Below are 19,845 nucleotides of genomic sequence, written 5' to 3' on the forward strand. Positions count from 1 at the left end.
CTCTCCCCAGTCTCCCGGGGGAAGGTGACCCTTGAATGGCAGACAGCTGATACCAGGGTTAGATGTGCAGGAGCTCACGTAATCCTCACAAGAACTTTCACAAATACTTGTTTTTGACCACCACCACCCCCCCGCCCCACTTCAGAGATCAGGAAACTGAGATGTAGAGAAGTTACAGAACCTGGTTTAGGGCTCACTGCTAGGAAGTGGTTAAACAGAGATTCCAACCCAGGTCTCTGACTCCAGCATCTGTGCTCTGAATGGCTGCAGTGGAGCCTCTCAACCTATCACGCCAAGGCCTGCCCAAAGTGGACTGCAGATGTGCAGAGCTGCTGGGGTTCTTAGCGGGGCTGGAGCGCCACCTCCCGCCCCAGCACCTCTGGCTATAGGCAGCCTCTGCCTTTACCTCGGTGCACCTATAAATAAGCGTGAGCAATGTCCACACATGTCAAAGGGGAAAGGTCAAGAAGCTCTGCACTAGGGGCTCCTGCCTTCCATCTCTGGAGGCTCTGGGGCATCCAGCCCCCATTCCCACTCCAGCCTAGACAAGATTTTACACAGTTCCTTGTAGATGGACTGGAGGGAGCCTTACCTTTTCTGACCCTTGGGGTCTCTGGTCCTAGAGAGTCTTGGCCCTGCAGTTGCCCGGAGTCCACCTCGTCGAAACTCGGCCACCCCTGGGGCATCGCTGTTGAAACTTCCTGACTGAGTCCTTCGGATTCTGTGTGGAGAGGAATCCGTGGAGACGTCAGAGGGCAGACTAAAAGCCTGTAGTCAGTGCACGCCTCCCACACAGGGCCTCACGAGCCATAACCGGGGCTCTGGATGTGCCCCGGGGCTCCGGGGCACTGGGATGGAAGCCCTGCCTCCCGGTGCTTCCCCAGAGGTCCAGCATCAAGACCTGTGATAGCTCCTTGGCCAGACCCAGCCTCAATTCTAACCCTGCCTCTGGGATTGGGCCCCTCTCCCCGGGGGTCAAAGTGCAGGTTGCTGCCTGAGAGGAGGCCCCAGTTTCTGCCTCATTTCACAGACTCAGTCAGCAGGGCCAGAAAGGATTCATCTTTCTGTCCTCAAAGACTTCTTAAGACACAGACTGAGTCCTGCAGAGGAAGAAACTGGTCTCATCCATGTACCTCTCCAAAGCACATATGTAAGCTTCAGAGGATGTGCTCAGGGTCTGTGGGATGGATGGATGCCTAAAATGAATGACACGTAAGGCAACCGGCTATATTTAATGGGCTCCTTTCATAGTTCTCCTTCTCTGGGCCCTAAAAAGTGATTCAAAGTCTTCTCTCTACACATAACCACTCAGTACTTACTGCTGTTCCAGCATCTAATTATACAGGGGGTTATGGAGATGTTTTGCCCACTCAGGAACAATATTAATTCCAAGCAATATAATTATGATCATCACCGACTTACTTTCCCCAGAATTTCTTGATGCCTTTGGGGCTCCGTTTACCATCTGGTGTCAGGGGAGACTGGGGGCTGGACTCGGTGCCCGATGACGTGGGTGAGATGTCATTGACCACAGCAGTGTCGTCCCAACCACTTTCTGTGTCTCCTGAGATTGAAAGAATGGAATGACACGTGAATGACAAGAAGGAACATGACCTCTGCAAACCTTCTCCCTGAGCCTGGGCCATCCCTTCAGTGGGAGTCAGGAGGTCTGCCCCGCTCTGCCTTCAGGACGGAACTTCACAGTAAGATCTCAGAGACCAGCAGGGGCTCAGGCGCACTCCAGGTTTTCTCTCTGGGGAGTTAGCGAGCTTAAGGTTTCAAATCTGGGTGAGCGAATGTCTTCAAATTCTCAGAGTTTGGGGTCCCAAACCTTGCAGGGTAACTCCAGCAAGGAGCTTCCTCTCTTTTCCCCCAGGGAGATGCAGGAATACAAGCAGGAGGGGGACCTGGATGAATGTTCAGGAAAGGGAGGGTGTCACCAGAGGGAAATAAGGGAATCTCACTCCCCACCTCACCTGGAAGGGTACAGTACCTAGCACGGGGGCACTGACACTCCGGCCACGATCTCCAGCCAACCAAGAAGCAGAGAAGCCACACGAAGAAGCAAGAGAGGCCAAAGTCCAGCCCAACAGAGTTATAGGGAAGCAAAGAAATAAACAAGAGTCATCAAGCAAGAGGGAAAAACTCAAACAGAAAGAAAACTAATCCCACGAGGAAGGATGGGGGTGAATGGTGACTGAGCCTGACCTACAGGGTCACGGCGGCGAGAGGCAGCCCTATGTGAGGGGACCAAATGCTCCTGGTGTTGCTTCCTGGCCGGTGAGGCATCCACATGCGGGGAGGGGCAGGGGGCAGCGGGGACTGAATACACCGGGCCACCCACTGCTCTTGTGTGGGTGCCAGAGCTCACTTAGACGAGAATGGTCCAAAGCTGCAGGAAGTCCACAGTCTGAGTGTCGCTAGGACATACTCATTCAAGGGCTTATCTGGAGTTCCTGTAGCCAAAGGCAGGACTGGCCAAGGGCAGAAGCCAACCCATGGGCTGGCTCGGGGAACAGCCAGGGATGAGGAGTCAGGGGTACGGCCAGTTGTCGGGACCAGAATGTTCCATTCTGGGCCCCACTGATCTGCTGCTGCTATTGGGGAAATACAGCCTACTGTGCAGAGACCTCCATTTCAGATGCTAAAGCACCAGAAGGACACCTGGGGACTGACATCCTCGCCCAGTGACCGCTGATTCCACTTCTCTAAGGAAATGCTCTCCCTTGGAAGAGCAGATAATATCATCCTGTGGGTAATAGGGAGGCTGCAGAGAGGAAGGCAGAGACAGGAAAGAGCAGATCAGGAGGACAAAGGAGGAGGGGGGAGGACCAGGGAGGGGGGATTGAGGTGTCTAAGAGGGAGGGGAAGAGGAATGACGGGAAGGCCAGGAGCAGGTGGAGAGAGGAGGAAGAGAGGAGGAGGGGCAACGGGGGTAGAGTAATTGCAGGTGGAAAGAAGGTGGGTACACACCCTGGTTCTCTTGGGCTCTGAAGTGTTTCTGGCAGGAAACCTTGTGCCCAGACAGACAGCAATCACCTCTGGACGTGGGACCACCCTGAGGTAGGACTTGTCCCATCCACCCGTGCCCACCCCCGTTCTCCAATTGTGGGCTATGGTGGGGGGGGGCGGTGCAGGGACCTCGTGCAACAGTGGAAATGCCAAGGCCGAGGCTCCAGAGGCTGCCAAGCCTGGGGCCTGGACACTCACTCAGCCTCAGCAGGCCGCTCCCTGTGGGGTCATGTGGGGAGGCAGTGGGAGAAGATCTGGCAGCCTCTCCATTGGGTGTGGCTCCTGAAAGCTTCCCAGGTAACGTGGGGTACTTGTGCTCCACCAGGAAAGGGCCGTCCTATTGGAAAGAGGGAGAGAGCGCCCCAAACCCAGTTAGGAAATCTTCGGATGCAGAAACAACTCCCTGTTCTCTACGAGCCATTTTTAAACTTAGGCCGACTTAAAGACCCCTCAAAAAGGTTATTTATTCCAGGCCAGGAAATGGGATCAGAACTCTGAGAAAGAAAGAAACTTGCCCAAAGCCACACAGTGAGATGGGGACAGAGTCGAGCCCACATCCAAGGCTGACTGCAGCCGAGTCCAAGCAGAAAGGGAAGCCTTTGCCATTTGGCCTCGCGCTCAGAGGTTCAAGGAATCAACAGCTGTGAACTACCCTTCAAGCTCTTTGAATACACAGACGAGAATTCCAATAAAAGCTATACCTATTGCTTTATTTTATGTTTAGAATATATAATATTATCTATTACTCATATATTACGATAATAGTTATTTTGAAAAGTATCAGGTTAAGGTGAAGCAAGACAGCACACACTCGGGGAGGTGTGAGCAGAAGCGGGCTGGAGGGCTACATGCCAGCACGGAGCCCCCCAGGAACTCAGGACCACAGTCTGCATGAGGTTCAGCCCCAGTGCAGCGGGCCCTGTGCTCAGACCCCAGCCATAGAAAGGGTCCCAAAGAAACAAGCTGATTTAAAGGGGAAGAAGAATGGCACTTGTTTGGTCAAGAAGGATTTAATGGGCCCTACGTCCACAAACCTGAGGGAAACACAGCGGGATGCATTTGAGTGAAAAGAAAAGAGAAATTAAAGCAACGTTACCAAGGTAATCAACTGTGGATCTCTTAACTGGACCCAGAAGAAAAGTAGAAAAGAAGAAAGACAAAACCGATTTCAAAACTGACAAGTCAGAAAAGTAATGGGAGACTTCAGTGACAGTAATATCTTGTGTTTTGTTTTTTTTGTTTTGTTATACATTTATTTACTTGGCTGTGTTGGGTCTTCATTGCTGTGCACAGGCTTTCTCTAGTTGGCGTGAGCGAGGGCTACTCTTTGCTGTGGTGCACGGGCTTTTCATTGCGGTGGCCTCTCTTTGTTGCGGAGCACGGGCTCTAGGCACGCGGGCTTCAGTAGTTGTGGCACATGGGCTTAGTTGCTCCGTGCCATGTGGGATCTTCCCAGACCAGGGCTCTAACCCATGTCCCCTGCATTAGCAGACAGATTCTTAACCACTGCGCCACCAGGGAAGTCCCCAGCAGCGACATCTTTTGAAGTTTCATTTAGTTAAAAGCCAAGTGCCCGATAAATTTCTGAATTCAGTTTGCTTACAAAGGCATGTCCTGGAAATTGTTTGAAATCCAATTCAGTCATTGAACATTGAATACTAATCCTCTATAAATCATCTCAGAAAGGAGAGATACGAGAATAGTGGGCTAAATTTTCAAGGGATTCTGAAGGAACTGGCTGGTGAAGTGGAAATAATCGGAACCTTAAGAGACGGAGAGCACACAATTCTTAAATTCATGATGACCCATGAGGTACAGGCTGAACCTGATCAGACCTATGGTCAAGACCAACAGTTTCCAAATACTAGCCCAGGCAAGGGCTGCTTCATAATCACCTGGGACACTTGTAAATATAAATTCCCCACATCCCAACTGCACCCATGAATCAGCCCCTCTGGTAGGGCACCCCGGGAGTCTGTGTTTTTAAAATGAATCTCAGATTACTCTGATGCACAGTCAGACCCAGGAACCACTGATGGTGGTGAAGGCAGAATTCAAAAAGTTTCGAGAACTGAAGGGCATGCCTCCCAGCTCCATATTATACAGGAGATGTGGGAGTGGGGAGGGCGCAGGAACAGATCTGTTGCATCATCACACAGGCCTCCCTAAGACAGGGCAGAGACAACCAAGGCCTCCCATGTGGGCTGCCTTGGGAGGTCGCTGAGGAGCTGAGATAAAAGAGGGCAGAGCCTCCTGTAAGACGGGCTTCAAAGGCAGCCCAGACCTGTGAGAAAGACGACGAAAGAAACCAAGGGCAATGGAAAGGGCTCTCTCAGCTCTGTTCAGCCAAGAAGAGAAGCTAGGAAGGAAGGACTCACTGCTGGAGAAAGGGGTGCAACATCAGAACAGGACACAGAGGAAACAGAAATGCTTGAGGTCGGTTCTGCGCCTGCAGTCTCTGAGAAGAATAACCCTGGTTACAGGGGTGGGGGATGGAAATCTCAGGCGAGGAGCAGCAGATGGTTGATGACCCAGCTGCCCTAAAACAGCACAGACGTAGCACACCCGAGCGGGAAGACCCCAGGCTGTGAGTCAGACCGACTCGGGCCAAACCCTCTCTCTTTAGGCCCTCAGAACCTCAGTTTTATTGTTTCTAAATAAAGAATAACAATTCCTGCCTCTGGCCTAGCACACGAGGACAGAACTAAACAGAGGCACAGAGGATTATCCCTTGCCCAGGGTCTGGACTGACAGCAGTAAGCACAGCATCAGTCCCTGGAGCGAGGTGTGCGCGGGGCAGACCCCATCTACAATATCAGCCTCCGGCATGGTCCAGGGCACGACGTAGAGCACACAGTGAGGACCAAGTGCGTATCCTAAGGTGACAAAATAGGAACTTCAAGGGCTTGTGACCTGTGCACATGAGAAGATGGTAACTCGGAGAGGGACTGAGGGACTCCAGTTCTAGAGCTGTGAGGAGCAGGGGAGACTGACTCATTCCACGGACTCCACAGCGAGAGCCGATCCGCGGATGCTCCTTCTAGGGAGGCCCAGAGATGGGTCTAACAGAGCTGGAAAAGAACACGGGGTGTCTTACAATGTCATGAGCTCTCAGTCACAGAAAGCAAGGGCCAGACACCCATGTGAGGGGACACTACAGAAGGATCCTTGCACCTGAGGCTGAGTGTGCTCCTGGGTCTTTTGTTTGTTTGTTTTGATTATTTATTTATTTATCTTTGGCTGCGTTGGGTCTTCGTTGCTGCGCGCGGGCTTTCTCTAGTTGCGGCGAGTGGGGGCTACTCTTCATTGCAGTGCATGGGCTTCCCATTGCAGTGGCTTCTCGTTGCGGAGCACAGGCTCTAGGCGCGTGAGCCTCAGCAGTCATGGCTCGTGGGCTCAGTAGTTGTGGCTCGCGGGCTCTAGAGCGCAGGCTCAGTAGTTGTGGCGCACGGGCTTAGTTGCTCCATGGCACGTGGGATCTTTCCCGGACCAGGGCTCGGACCCATGTCCCCTCCATTGGCAGGCGGATTCTTAACCACTGAGCCACCAGGGAAGTGCTCCTGGGTTTTTTTAATCATGACTTATCAGCGCAGAAAGGATGAGAGCTGTCATATTCCTCTACTTGTGTGCTGAGATCATAATATCCCCTTTCCCAGAGATCAGATCTACTTTGCCTTGTCAAAGAGGAATTATCAGAGCCTATAAGATGGAGGAGATAAGAAATCGTATCCCACAGATAACAGAGATGAAAGCACAGACATAGAAAGAACCCCGGAGAGGAAGTTTCATCATTCCTGTCACCCTGCTGCCCCTTGCAGTCAACATGTCGTAAGGTTACCAGAGCTGTAACTTGCTAAGTGAAGAGATTCTGGCAAACAGCACAACCTCACATAGACGAAAGGGACATGCGGTTAATGTACCTTGGGTTCTACCACTGGGGAGAGCTGGTTCCCACCGACGCACTATGGGATGGCAAGGAGGATTTCAGTTGTGTGGAGAAAAGGAGAACTGCGTTAGTCACAACAGCAACTCAGGGCCACCTGCCGGCCTGAACCTGCCAGGCTCATCCCTCCCTCCCCGTCTTTATGTCAGATCATCACCATCCATGGAGGAAACACAGGTCACTGTCCGACCTCATGGACAGATGTCCCCGGGTAGCTGCCAGCTATCTGATTGGGGGAGCGAGAGGCACGTGATTGTGGGAGCAAAGCCACTGCCAGCTCCATCCTTCCTGGTTTTCTACTGTATACCAGGGAGTCTGGCGTACTGCTGGACATCAAGGGATCTATGCGGTAAGGTCACTGAAGGTTGTCTATAGGGCAGGACCCCTGCATCTTCAGTGACCTTGCTGCTCAAGAGCCTGTGACCCTCCCCTTCAGCATGGGGGTTACCCACCTGGTCAGGGGCCACAAAGCCCTCCTCATGCCTTTCTAGACTCTTTAAAAAGCTTCCTCTCCAATCTACTTTATCCCATAACCCACCCCTGGGGTCTCCTTTATCCACATTATGTCCTCATTCAAAATCTGTGCAACACTCCCAAGTGCCCTGGAGAAACGGGGCCTGGATTCGAGATGCCCTCTGGCTCCATCTGACTCGTGGCTCTGACCTAACCTCCTCCTACTCTGCACCATTTCCCCAAACCTGCCCGTGCCCACCTCAGCATCTTCTCTCACCAACTCTAGGTAGCGTGTCCTGACTTGCCCTGCCTCTAGGATGCCTTGGGCCACACCGCACCTGAACATTTTCTCAAAATGTTCCTGTAATTCCTGCCTGCCCAGCAAACTTGATAAAAGCTTCCACGAGGTAGGGACAGCACCCAGCCTGTGTATCCCAGCACAGTGCTGGGCACAAAGAAGTAACTCAGACATCTTTATGGATAGACTGATGGGCTGACCTTATCCACGGATTCACTTCTCAGGTCTTCGAGACTACAGGAGAGTTTTTTCTGAGCCCTGGAAAAACACAAAGTCAATAAGGAAACAGTAACTGGAGAAGGAGGTACGTGGTATCATTCGCGCAGAGGACACTTCAAATGTTTAACTGGTAGTCTATCTTGGGCTTAGGGTCAAGGGCAGGAAAAAAACAAAACAAAACACCCTCTCATCATAACCATTACACATAAGATGAGAATGGCCCACTTTGGGGATGGCCTGGTCTGACAATGTCTTGGTGAGGGCATGAGAGCATCACTGAAATCCAAATCAAAAGTCCTTGGCATTCCTCAAAAAACCTGAATACACTCAATTCAGTGGCATCGGTGGGAGCTGGCTGTTGTGTGGTCATAAAAGAAGGCCAATGTCTGTGGAGTCAAAAGCCAATACTGCCTTGTCTGTGAGTCTGACAGTAATCCAGCGAGGGAGGTGGTGCCACCTTGGAGTGGAGATGAGCACATCAGCCACAGCTCCAAAGCATCACCTGCTAGGATCCTTCAACCCTCTGCTCTGTCTCTGGATGCCCTGAGGAGTCTGCTCAGAGGATTTGCTTTCTCCGGGACTATTTTGCAGAGAAGGGCACCAACTGGATAGAGAAGAGGCAACAGGGTTACCTTGTGTCAAGTCTCCTTGGCAGTGATATTTCTCAGTTCATATGAATAAATCAGCATCTGTTAGTACATTAGTCTCTTGTGAGTCGGGTCAGTGTGAGTCACTCAGTGCTGACTTCCGAGTGAACTCATCAACCAAATTTCTTCTTCTGCAAAACTAAGGACTGGCCAGTTGCCCTCCTTGACACTGCCGTTTTCCCCTGAGGCTAAAGGCTCAGGGAACAATGGCTTTCTGGAAAATGGGGTTCAGAGTGCACAGGCTTCAGACCTCTGAAGACTCAGTGCCCTTCTGGGGAAGCTCCCACCACGCTTGTGGCTGTATTCCCCAGATACCTTGGCTGAAAGGCAGCCTGCTCTCGGCAGTAAAGCTCCAGATCCCCATAACTTGGAAATGTGTTCTAAAGAGCTGATGTAGGGAACTAGAAATAGGTTCATTTTCGAGGGAATCAGTCAGGTGGCAGCGAAGTGACCCCACAGGCCAGCCTGTGATAAGCTCATTGCTATGTGAAGCTTCCCCAAAGCAACTGGACCAATTTCCCTGTGAGGAGAAATGGTCCTCCCTGGAGAATGTGGATTGTCACAGGGCTAGATTCCCTGAGAGCAGGAAGGATGTTCCAGAGGGGCTGACGAGAATGACAGGCACACCTCACAAGCTGCTCTGAAGAACCACTAGGGGGCGCAGATGAGGTGCAGCCACCTCTTCTCTGAGGCCCCAACCCCTGGCCAAGTCTTTTCTCAGTGACAACGACCAGGACCTTCAGCCTGTGGGAAGGGAAGGCCCTCTGTGGCCAGGGCAGGTAGGCATGGTTCATGACTGCTCCACCATTTTGGCCCTTGTGACCACTGCTGGGGCCAAAAGGGAGGACAGGTGTGCTCAGGACATGGTGGCTGTGCTCACTGCCACGTCTGGAGCCCCGAGAGGGGCCTGAGAGCACAGTGGCTCCACGGAGGTGCTTGGGCCTCCTACCTGGTTTCCAGTGATTTCTGCGGTAGTGGGGGTGGTCCCACCGTGGGAGAGCTACCTCTTGGAGATACCTGCACCGGAAACGGAAGAGTCACTGGACAGATACTGTTTGGAGACTACCCACCATCCTTTCCCCTTTTTTGGACAATTCCTCTTGGGGAGTTACATCTCCACCCCTGGGTACAGCCATGATGGCTACACCAATTCCAATGCCTTGCTTTTTTAGGATGCCAAAAAGGAAGACATATTGGACAAGATCAGGTGTGTTCAGGGTGGTATGGCTGTAGACAAGGAGGAAGGTATACTGAACAACCTTGGCCAACTTGCCTCTCCTTCCAGGGCCTAAGTTCACATTCTAGCAGTAGAGTCCTGACAAGTCAGTCCTGAGACCTGAATCCCTGCTGCCCCTGCCTTTTCTGAGCTTGGTTCTTCAGCTTTTCCTTTCATTCAGTGAGCCACTGCACACCCTCTTAAAAACATTCCTTGTTGGCAAAGGTCAGCCGGAGTCGATTTCTGCTGGCAATGAGCAACTCTGTAATTCATATAGTCAATCAACAAACACGAGCAACATCTATCTACTGCCTGCCAGGCCCTGTGCTGGGTGTGGGGCAAGCATTGCCCACATCAGGGAGTCAGGTAAGTTAATTAGGATGAAAGAGCAATGCAACATGTCCCTCTGATACCAATACCTATAATATAATATGGGGATAGAGGGGAGGGAGAGGATCCTTCTTGTCGGTGGGAAGGTTAGGAAGGCTTCAGAGGGGAGAACACTTGAGCTGAATCTTGAGAAATGAGAATGAGCTTAGCAAGGAGGCCAGAAAGGCAAGAGTACCAAGGGTGGAATGAACGTGAGCTAATCTGGTGGTAGATAAGGACGCAATTTGATGTCTTTCCTGTCTGCAAGGGCTGCCTCTATTCTCTAGATCCCAGTATCTTTTTGGTCTACCATAGAAAGAACCCTGGCATCATAGTACGTAAGTTGTTAAAAGCCTGGGCTTTTGTGTTCAAGTCCAAGTTCTGCCGTCTACTTGCTGGGTGACCTAGAGCAGATTACTTACCCTCTCTGAGCCTCAGCTGCAACACAATAAAAGAAGAATCCCAAAGAGGTCATGAGGAGTAAATGAGGTGAGTCATGTGCAGTGCTCATCACAGGGACCACCCAGAGGTACTGGGTATCAGTTACTGCTATCATTGCCAGCAATCTGGGATGCTTGCTCTGACTACATCACTAGGCCACCGGGTGACACTTTTGCTCCTCCCTTAATTGAAAGGATTGAGTTGGACTGCTAAGATCCTTTTTCATTGTGACTGTTCTGGAGTTTCACGAACCTTTTGGATCCTGGGCTGAAACCCCTTCTTCATCTGAGATCTGTATCTATGAGTTAATTTGCCTACGTGTATCTAGACTAAGTCCAGAGAGGTTCATAGAACTGGATCAAATTTTAAACAAGAAAAAAGGAAATCTGTATGCTGGTTATAGGGGCGGGATGTTGTCTGTGAAATAGGAATGTATCACTTCAAAAGTTCAGCTATCCCTGCAAATGAGCAAGATGCATTCATTCATTCATTAAACAAATATTTGTTGAATCCTACTGGGTATCAGGCATCACTGCAGATCCTGGAGAGACAGTGGTAAATAAAACAAGAACACCTTTGGTCTAGGCTTATAGTCCAGAGAGGAAAGGCAAAAACAAACAAGGAAACCAGTTAAAAAAGAAAATTCCTATCCTGGGAAGTCCAGTATCCACTATGCTGTCCCTCCCAACCGGAACACAGGCCCTGACTGCTCCCCAGCCTCAGTGCTCTTCCCAAGGCCTCGGGGGCTAACTCCATTGATTTAATTTTTTCTACCTGTCAAGATTTACACCTGAGACATACCCAACTGGTACCTGACTAGATCCTCCCCCAGGCCCAGGGTAAGCTCCTGGGGCCTGCTGAAACCCCACATCATGACTGGAAACACAGTACCTCTGGTTTAAGAAGTTCTTCAGGGCCTTTATTTGCAGTGTTCCAGTTTCTGAAACCTCCCTCCAGTTCTTCCTCATTGATTGAGAGAGTTCTTTCCGAAGGTCCTGGAAGCATTAAGGCAGAAGAGATAATTACTACCACGTGACTTGTTTAGAAACCTCTAATTGTACCACAGAATCCTAACGTTGTTTCTCCTTCATTAAGGAGGACAAAGAGGAACTTCCCTGGTGGCTCAGTGGTTAGGAATCCACCTGCCAATGCAGAGGACATGGGTTCGAGCCCTGGTCCAGGAAGATCCCACATGCCGCAGAGCAACTAAGTCCGTGCGCCACAACTACTGAGCCTGCGCTCTAGAGCCCGTGAGCCACAACTACTGAAGCCTGTGTGCCTAGAGCCCATGCTCTGCAACAAGAGAAGCCACCGCAATAAGAAGGCCGCGTACGGCAATGAAGAGTAGCCCCCGCTCGCCACAACTAGAGAAAGCCCATGTGCAACGAAGACCCAACGCAACCAAAAAAAAAAAAAAAAAAAAAAAGGACAAAGAAACACATAAAGGGACATTAAAAGTGTGATTCAGAAGATTCTTCAGGGCAACACAAACAGCTCTCACTGCCCTGTGACTTCCTATGGGAATCCAGGTCCCCAGCAACTCAAAGAAGGCTCCCCAAGTGTCCTGGTGTCTGTTGGGGAAGCTTTTAGATTCTCCAGGAGGTGGGCAAGCTCTAATCCCCAACAAGGGTATTAAGTTGCCTTTGGATCCAGGTTTGACTGCACTCATTGCCTCTAAGGGGTGTCCTGGGCAGATGCATAGATCTTCCAAGGGTAGGGATTGCCAATGGCTCGAATTGAAGGCTGTCTTTCCTTGGCGATCTGGATGGTCCCTGGAAGTTCTGGCCTGACTGCCATTTGACACAATTTCTGGAAAGCAACAGCTGCCAGTTTCCCACCACCCAGGGCAGTCTAACCAGCTCCGTTCTCCAGCAGAGCATTTTTCCAAATGAAGATGAGGCCTCTTCTGGCAGGTCTGCCCCTGGATTTAACACAGTAGAGATGGAATATCTGGGGGAGAAAATGGCAAGCTCCCCCTTGCTCTTACCTTGAGCCGCCATCACGATCTCCTTCACCCTTCGGTACTGGTTTAACAGCCCAGTAAGCTCCTCTATCCGACGGTCCTGTCACAGGACAAGACAGATTTCTATGTAAACAACACCACTGGCACCTGGTGATTTCATCCGGGGGCCCTGGCTATGTTCTGGGCACACTGAGAAGAAATGCTATGTGGAACCCATAGAATATTCCAAAGGGAAACACAGTGTCCAGGCCCTGGGTTCTCAGTGGTCTACCTCCTGAGCAGCTGTAAGCACTCCTGCCTCTACCTGAAGGCTATGAGTCCAATCTCTAGTCATAAAACAATCCCTGTTTGATACAGCCTTCGAGGGGCTCAAACATTTCATGAAGCAGGAAACTCATTGTCTCCCTACCCTCCTGACATAGCCATTGAAATCCGCCTCCTGGTCTGAGTATTGTCCTCTGGAGCTACGTGAAAAAAAAAAAAAAAAGACTAAAATAAAGCTGTCGTATTTCTCTCAGAACTCTCACTTGCTCCGTAGGAGGCTGAGATTCCTTACACAACAGAGGAAATTCCCAGAGGAGATCATTTCTTTCAGCAAAGGCTGGAGACTTGGGAGGCCACACAGATTTCAGAGTTAGATAAACTTGGGTATGACCCTGGCTCTGCTATCTACTGTTACCTGACCTTGGGCAAACCTACATTAGCACTTTGAGTATGTTTCCTCGTCTGTAAAATGCAGGGTTGTGATCCTTAGAGCTGATGTTTTTGCCAGATAGGTACTCTCTAGTTATGGAGGCGGCTATTTTATGATTATGCATCACCAGTTACGACGCTTTCACCAGATCATGAACGTGGGAGATTGGTGAACCGTTCTTCTTGAATTTTGCTAGTAGTCTGAGCAGCAGCTATGATATTGGCAGTAACCTCAGTGGTATTTTTTCCCCTACACCTGCATGAACAGGCATGGCTTATTCTGCCTTTGGGAGATGCCATTTAGGCAAAGCTCCCAGGCATCAAAGCCAAAAACAGATGGCTGAGCCATGTGTCTAGGAGGCAGAGGCCATTCTCCTGACACCTCCCTGAGTCAGTGGTCTGATGGGCACAGCCCTGTCCAAAATATCAGAGACTAATAGGACCAAACAGAACCAGGAATGTCAGCAGGGAAAGGGCAGGGCCATTCCATGGCCATCTTACCTTATCTTCATTGGCAATAAGCAAAGTTTCCATCCCCATTTTCAGACGTTGGATTTCTTGGTCTAAAAGAATTTAGGTATAGGAAGAATTATTTACGTAAATGCAGACAACTATTCCCACCTGCTAAGATGCTAAGACTTTCCATATGAATAAGTTACATGTCCCTACTTCTTTAAAGAGCCCATGATGGTGTCTGGCATAGAGTCAGTCTCATTACATATTTGTTGGACTATTAAACGAATGAACCTACTATTTTATCTTCTCTTTATAGACATTTGTGGGGAAAAAACAAAATGCCATTTATTCAAGGGTGACACAGAGGAACCCCCAAATCTTTCACGACTGACATCCCACAAGGAAACAGACATTTATCCTTTATAACTTGAGTAGGCATGTACCTGGGCTGCTAACTAGTTTTAGAGAGAATCACACTGTCCCATGGATTGTAGCAGAGGAGAATTTAAAATGAGAGGGAAAAAAAAAGGAAGTCTGTAGCTGAACAGAGACAGGGAAAGAATGATTATGGAAAAAAGAGTCAGGTACTTGGCTCAATTTAGAAGGTCACAGTCGGAATTGACTAACAGTATTTAGCTGCATCTATAAATACATTAAAACAAACTCTACTGTTAAGGAAAACAATCTTAGTTCATCATAAGCCTACAGAATTTCTCTATGGGCCAAGGGATCTTTGTCAGTCTGTGGTGGACAACACATTGCCTTCTCTCACTTTGGACCCAAGAAACTCTCTCGAATTCTTCCCAAACTAGCCTGGAGAGCCAGGTCAAAGGCCAAAGCCTAAAGGAGCTGGGGGTCTTTCTGCCAAATATGTGGAGGTCTAAGAATGAACACATAGCTAGTTTTTCCAAACAAAGCCCTATACCCACCCCCAAATTGGGTACTACAGAGAATACGGATGTCTATGTAAGAAAAATACAGGAGACAAGGAGACAAAAATATGTATAGCCACCCCATCTCCTTTTGGGATGCTTGCTACATCCGACAAGAATAGGAAGAATGGATTTATGGACTTTGTGTAAATAGTTGTAGGGATTCATCTTCAGAGGAAGGTGCCGAGCGCTGCTCATTGTCTTAGGCTCTTGGCAGCTAAAGATCAACTCGGCAACCCAGTTTGTGGAGGGGAGGGCAGCAAGCTCCAGATGAAGACTGGCAAACCTTGAGGCCTTGGGCAGGCCCCACCCTGAGCAAGGCCCCAAGGATCAGCTCCAGGAGGTGCCCGGCGATGGAATGGGGCGGGGCCTGGAAGGCAAGGCCTGTGGGGAAGCAGGGCCTGCAGGGGGGAGCCTGCCTGGCCCAGAAGTCAGGGCCTGGGGAACTCTCTATGCAAGTTTAGCATCACAGACAGTCTAGAGTATCTCAGGGGTCTCCAGCCTCCACATTAGGCCGTGTAAAGTAGGTGACATACTCAGTGGCTTGAGCAGACAATGAGAAAGGCTGGCGGAGGGATGAGCATATGGGTCACTAATTTCCTCCTCCCGCCTAAGCCATTGTTTCAGGGCTTGCACAGCTTCCCCACCCCAGCCAGGGATCTAAGCTAAGCGGTGCCAGAGGCCCAGCTGCAACTCTGTAGTGGGGCTAATTCACAGGGCTATGTGACCTCCTCCAGCACTGCTCTGCAGCCTGGGGGCCAGAGGAGAAGCTGGAGGGTGTGTGATTTTGTATATAAGGCAAATAGCTGTAAATATCAAATACGCATTAAGAATATTTGAGGATTTAGCCTCTATTTTTAATCAGCAAGACTTGAACTCCTCAGGGACCATTCACCATCCTTTCACTTATTCAGTAAATATCTCTTAGCAGCCATGGGCTGAATGCTGTATGAAGCTCTGTGGATATGGTCTCAAATAAGAGAGACACAGTCACTGCCCCAGAAGGAGGATGACAGTCTATACAAGACCTCACAAAATACAACGCTGATCAATTACAATAAGTACTATGAAAGAAAAAAAGAATGCTGAGTTTGAGAAAAATGGGGGCACCTAGTTGAAGTAGGGTGGCCAGGAAAGGTCTTCCTGAGAGGTAACATTTAAGTTGAGATCCAAAGGATGAGAAATAACGCATTTGTTTCTGTAACCTCAGGCTCTTACGTGAGTATCAGGCAGGGATCCATTCAATGACTGAATGAATTGCTAAAGCCTCTTCTTTGGTGATGACACAAAAGACAAGTCCTTTCAATTAAGGGACAGAGTAAAAGCTCCAGGGGTAGCTGCACAGAGAGCTTCAGTGGTCAGAGTGCATCTGAGAAAAGCCTTCAGAGCTGAGTCCTCCGAACAGGGGAGGGGTTCATGGTAATGATTCCACAATAGAGCTGGGCTTTATAGGCTCACGCATGCACACACGAACACACATACACACACACGTACGTGCACGTTGCATGCCTCCTCACACAGCAGTACACACACCCAGAGACACACATGCCCACTTATAAGAGAGGGCCCAGGGCCAAGAGGCAAACTGCATTCTGTCACAGTCAGGCCAGTTACCTTTCTCTGCATGGTCATTGTGCAGAGCTGCAGTCCGGGAGAGCTGACTGTGCAGACGCTCAATTTCTGCATCCTTCAGGGCTACCTGCTCTTGCAGCTGGGCTACCTCAGCCTGGAAGAGAAAAAGCCATCCTACCAGCTCAGAGGGACTACCAGACCATGACAAAGTACCTCAAGTCAGAGCCCAGGGCCAGTGGGTCCGAGGACACATTAGGAAGTTAGGAGCAAAGCTGCCAGAGGTGAGCAGTGAGAGGTGTTCACTGCCCTCGCCACAGGGTGGAGCTCTGCGGAATGAATGCACTCTTCCTGGCCACTGAGGACATGCCCGTGGCCCTGGCCATCCACCTGCTCTTTCTCCTGCATCCTCCTGCCTGACCAGGCTCTTTCCCTCCCATGCCTTCTGCAGCCAAAATAAGACAGAGGCCCGAGGAGGTGGGAACGTGCTCAGTGGGAGGGCTGCCCTTGGTCCCAAGATGGACATTCTCTTTTTGGACATGGTCTACCTTCTACCAAGATATTCCACAGTAGCATGTACGTAAACCATTGTAACAGGCATGTTCATCTTTCATTTTTCCACCCCATACAGGAAATACAGTGGAAATCAAGTTGCTGCGAGTAGACAATGAGTGAGCCAAGAGTCCCCTCCCTCAAACTCTCCCACCCTGAATGCATAGCCACTGCCTCTGCCCAACCTCAGACATCTAGCTCCTTTACCCAAATGAAATTACATACAAGCATTACATACAGCATTCAGGTGTGCTGAGTGGACGTACTTTTGCAAATCAAGCATACAAGTACAACACAGGCGCATACACACATTCATATGGGCAGCAGTACTGGGTGGTTCCCAAGTCTCTACTAGGTATAGCAGATTAAACTTCACACATAACAGCAAGCCAGGTGGTCCCTGTGTTCCCATACTGATTGGAAGATCAGAACTAGGTAGGTTCCATCCTGAGAGGCACAGTGGCTTTGGAGTTAAACTTGGATTCTCTTATATCCTAGTTGGGTAAGTGGTTTAACATTTCTGAGTCTTGGTTCATCTATAAAACCAGGGAAATAGCATTTAGCACACGGGGCTGCAGTAAGGAGTAAACATGGTAAAGGTTATGAACAATTGAGTCTCATGCTCAGTAGATAGTAAGTCCTCAATAAATGCCACTTCTGTTGCTGCTCTCATCCTACTCCTTCCCTTATGGATAACTAGCTAGTTCTCTGAGCATCAAACCAGACTAAGAGGGGCTTCCCTGGTGGCGCAGTGGTTAAGAGTCCGCCTGCCAATGTAGGGGACACGGGTTCGATCTCTGGTCCAGGAGGATCCCACATGCCACGGAGCAACTAAGGCCGTGTGCCACAACTACTGAGCCTGCACTCTGGAGCCCGCGAGCCATAACTACTGAAGCCCGTGTGCCACAACTGCTGAGCCCGTGTGCCAGATCTACTGAAGCCCGTCTGCCTACAGCCTGTGCTCCGCAACAAGAGAAGCCACCACAGTGAGAAGCCTGCGCACCACAATGAAGATGGCCCCCATTGCTGCAACTAGAGAAAGCCCGCGCGCAGCAACAAAGACCCAACTCAGCCAAAACTAAATAAATAAATATATAACTAAATTAAATAAAATCTATGAAAAAGAAAACAAAACAAAACAGACTAAGAAAGGGGGTGAGAACTAACTCCCAGCCAGTCAACGGCACACACAGCAAAAGCTTCTACTCTGGGCACCCTCTCCCCATGTGGTAGCCCAATCAGGCCCCACCTTTATTCTGCAAGGTTATGGTATGGGCTTGTCCTATCCCGAGGTCATTTTTGAACAAGTCAAGTAATCAAATGAGCACTGGTCCTATTGGTGGCCCTTCCACCAAACAGGCCCGTGTTCAGCTTCAGGACACACGGGCTGAGAGCCTACTCTCCATCGGCCCCATATGCTCACTGCATTCTTCCATCAACCCTCACTCAAGCCTCACAGGAAACCATGGGATGAAGCAGTACCCCTGCATGTCACCGGGGAGAAAACAGGAGTAGGGAAGGATTCGACTCCCAAGTCACAGAACTATTCAGCGACCAGGCCAGGACGTGAACCCTGCCTGCTCCAAAGCCACGGCTCCACCCAGCCTGGGCTGTCTGCTGCTGAGTTAATAGCACAGATGGGGGCTCCTCTTATGGGGAGAGGGCTCCCTGAGCCCACCTCAAGGGGTTCTGGACAAACCTTCCCTAACATCCCCCAAATGGGCCCATGTAAAAACAAAGACGTGGCAAAGGAGTGGGTTTCCTTACCCCAAGTCCCTACAGAGCACTGTCCCTTCTCTTGGTTTCCACCCACAGAGGACAGGGAGCTGGGTCCAGCTGCACCAAGTGGCTTGCAGAGACTCGCGGCCATGGGCAGCTTTGCACAGCTAACCCAGGGCCTTGGAGCCCATGGGCTTAGATTGATGGCGACAGTGGCTTCTGAAAATATTAGCCTTGGGACTCAATCCAAATGCCTCTCATATCTACAAGGGCCAGAAGATTCTTGGAAGATATTCTCTTAACTTTTCTTGCACCTTCCACACCCATTTCTCCCCTTCCTTGTAGACAGGGTGAGAGCTGGTCTCTGTTAGGAATCCGGATGCCTGATTCTTGTCTGCGGGCCCCACAGTGGACACCAGTGAGGAGATGCTACCAAGGCAGAGGCTAGGCTCTTCTTCTCTGAGGCCTGCCTCTGGGTGAAGTCACTCATTTACAACTCTACAGACCAAGTGGCTGGGCCCAACCTCCCATGTGCCAATTTTCACAGAATAAGCCAGAAATGACAGGTGCTCTCTTATGCTTAGAAAGGTATCTGTCCCTAAGCTGGGAAGTCTACAACAGCCCAGAGGCCGTGCACCTGACCATGGGGAAAAGTATGCTACTGCCATGGCCACTGAGGCTGGAGCTGTGTGGCGAGAGGTCTGGGACAAAGCCAGGCAGACTGGCGCCAGGCAGAGATGGGGGCTCTGCTTCCCTGAAGGTGCTGGGCCTTATTAAACCCAGGGACCCTGCCCTACCGCCGCTGCACTGAAAGACAAAGCACATTGACGGACTGAGAAGGTTTACATAGAAAATGGAAGAACTTTCAAAAACAAGGCAGATTTCAACTGCAGGGAATTAGGATGACAGAGGGAAAAGAGCATGAGTTTTGGAACGACACAGATCCGGATCAGAACCTCACCTTGGCCACTCTGAGCCTCAGTTTCCTTACCAGGAAAACGAGGATAATAAATCAATAGACCTCGCTGGGTTATTTTATGGACCAAATGAGAAAATGTGTACAAAGGGCTTGACACATTCTGGCACACAGGAGGGTCTCCAGACGTGGTGGTTATTAAATAACCCATAGCATCTCAAAGGTCTACATGCCAAGGCAAAGTGCTTAGGTGATTTAAACGAGTTGTTTGGTTTTATAATAGAAGGTGGAGTGTACAACTTCAAAGGTTTCACCAAGACAGGACTCGCTTAAGGGCATCATGGGGATGGAAGGTTCTGAGCTTTTAGAGAAACAGTGCTCCTAGAACTGGGGTTTGTGAAGCACAGTGCACACAAGGGGACACGTAGATAAGAACAGAGCAGTAGA

The 19,845-nt window shown here is 50.1% G+C and overlaps 1 protein-coding gene across 7 annotated transcripts in view; it reads right to left on the reverse strand.

Annotated features, from left to right (window-relative positions):
* LOC308620440 (synaptotagmin-9) overlaps window positions 1–19,845 on the reverse strand; it is a 389,294-nt gene that overhangs the window by 14,551 nt on the left and 354,898 nt on the right. For all 7 annotated transcript variants that reach the window (XM_081239989.1, XM_081239994.1, XM_081239995.1 and 4 more), the window contains 10 exons: window positions 16,257–16,368; window positions 13,756–13,817; window positions 12,586–12,661; window positions 11,490–11,593; window positions 9,522–9,589; window positions 7,907–7,964; window positions 6,933–6,974; window positions 3,211–3,349; window positions 1,423–1,564; window positions 593–721 (listed from right to left, as the gene is read on the reverse strand). In XM_081239989.1, the coding sequence (XP_081096115.1) occupies window positions 593–721; window positions 1,423–1,564; window positions 3,211–3,349; window positions 6,933–6,974; window positions 7,907–7,964; window positions 9,522–9,589; window positions 11,490–11,593; window positions 12,586–12,661; window positions 13,756–13,817; window positions 16,257–16,368 (932 nt within the window). The remainder of the gene's footprint in view (window positions 1–592; window positions 722–1,422; window positions 1,565–3,210; window positions 3,350–6,932; window positions 6,975–7,906; window positions 7,965–9,521; window positions 9,590–11,489; window positions 11,594–12,585; window positions 12,662–13,755; window positions 13,818–16,256; window positions 16,369–19,845) is intronic.

Source organism: Mesoplodon bidens, assembly GCF_964165515.1.
Source record: "Mesoplodon bidens genome assembly, chromosome: 7".
NCBI lineage: Eukaryota > Metazoa > Chordata > Mammalia > Artiodactyla > Ziphiidae > Mesoplodon > Mesoplodon bidens.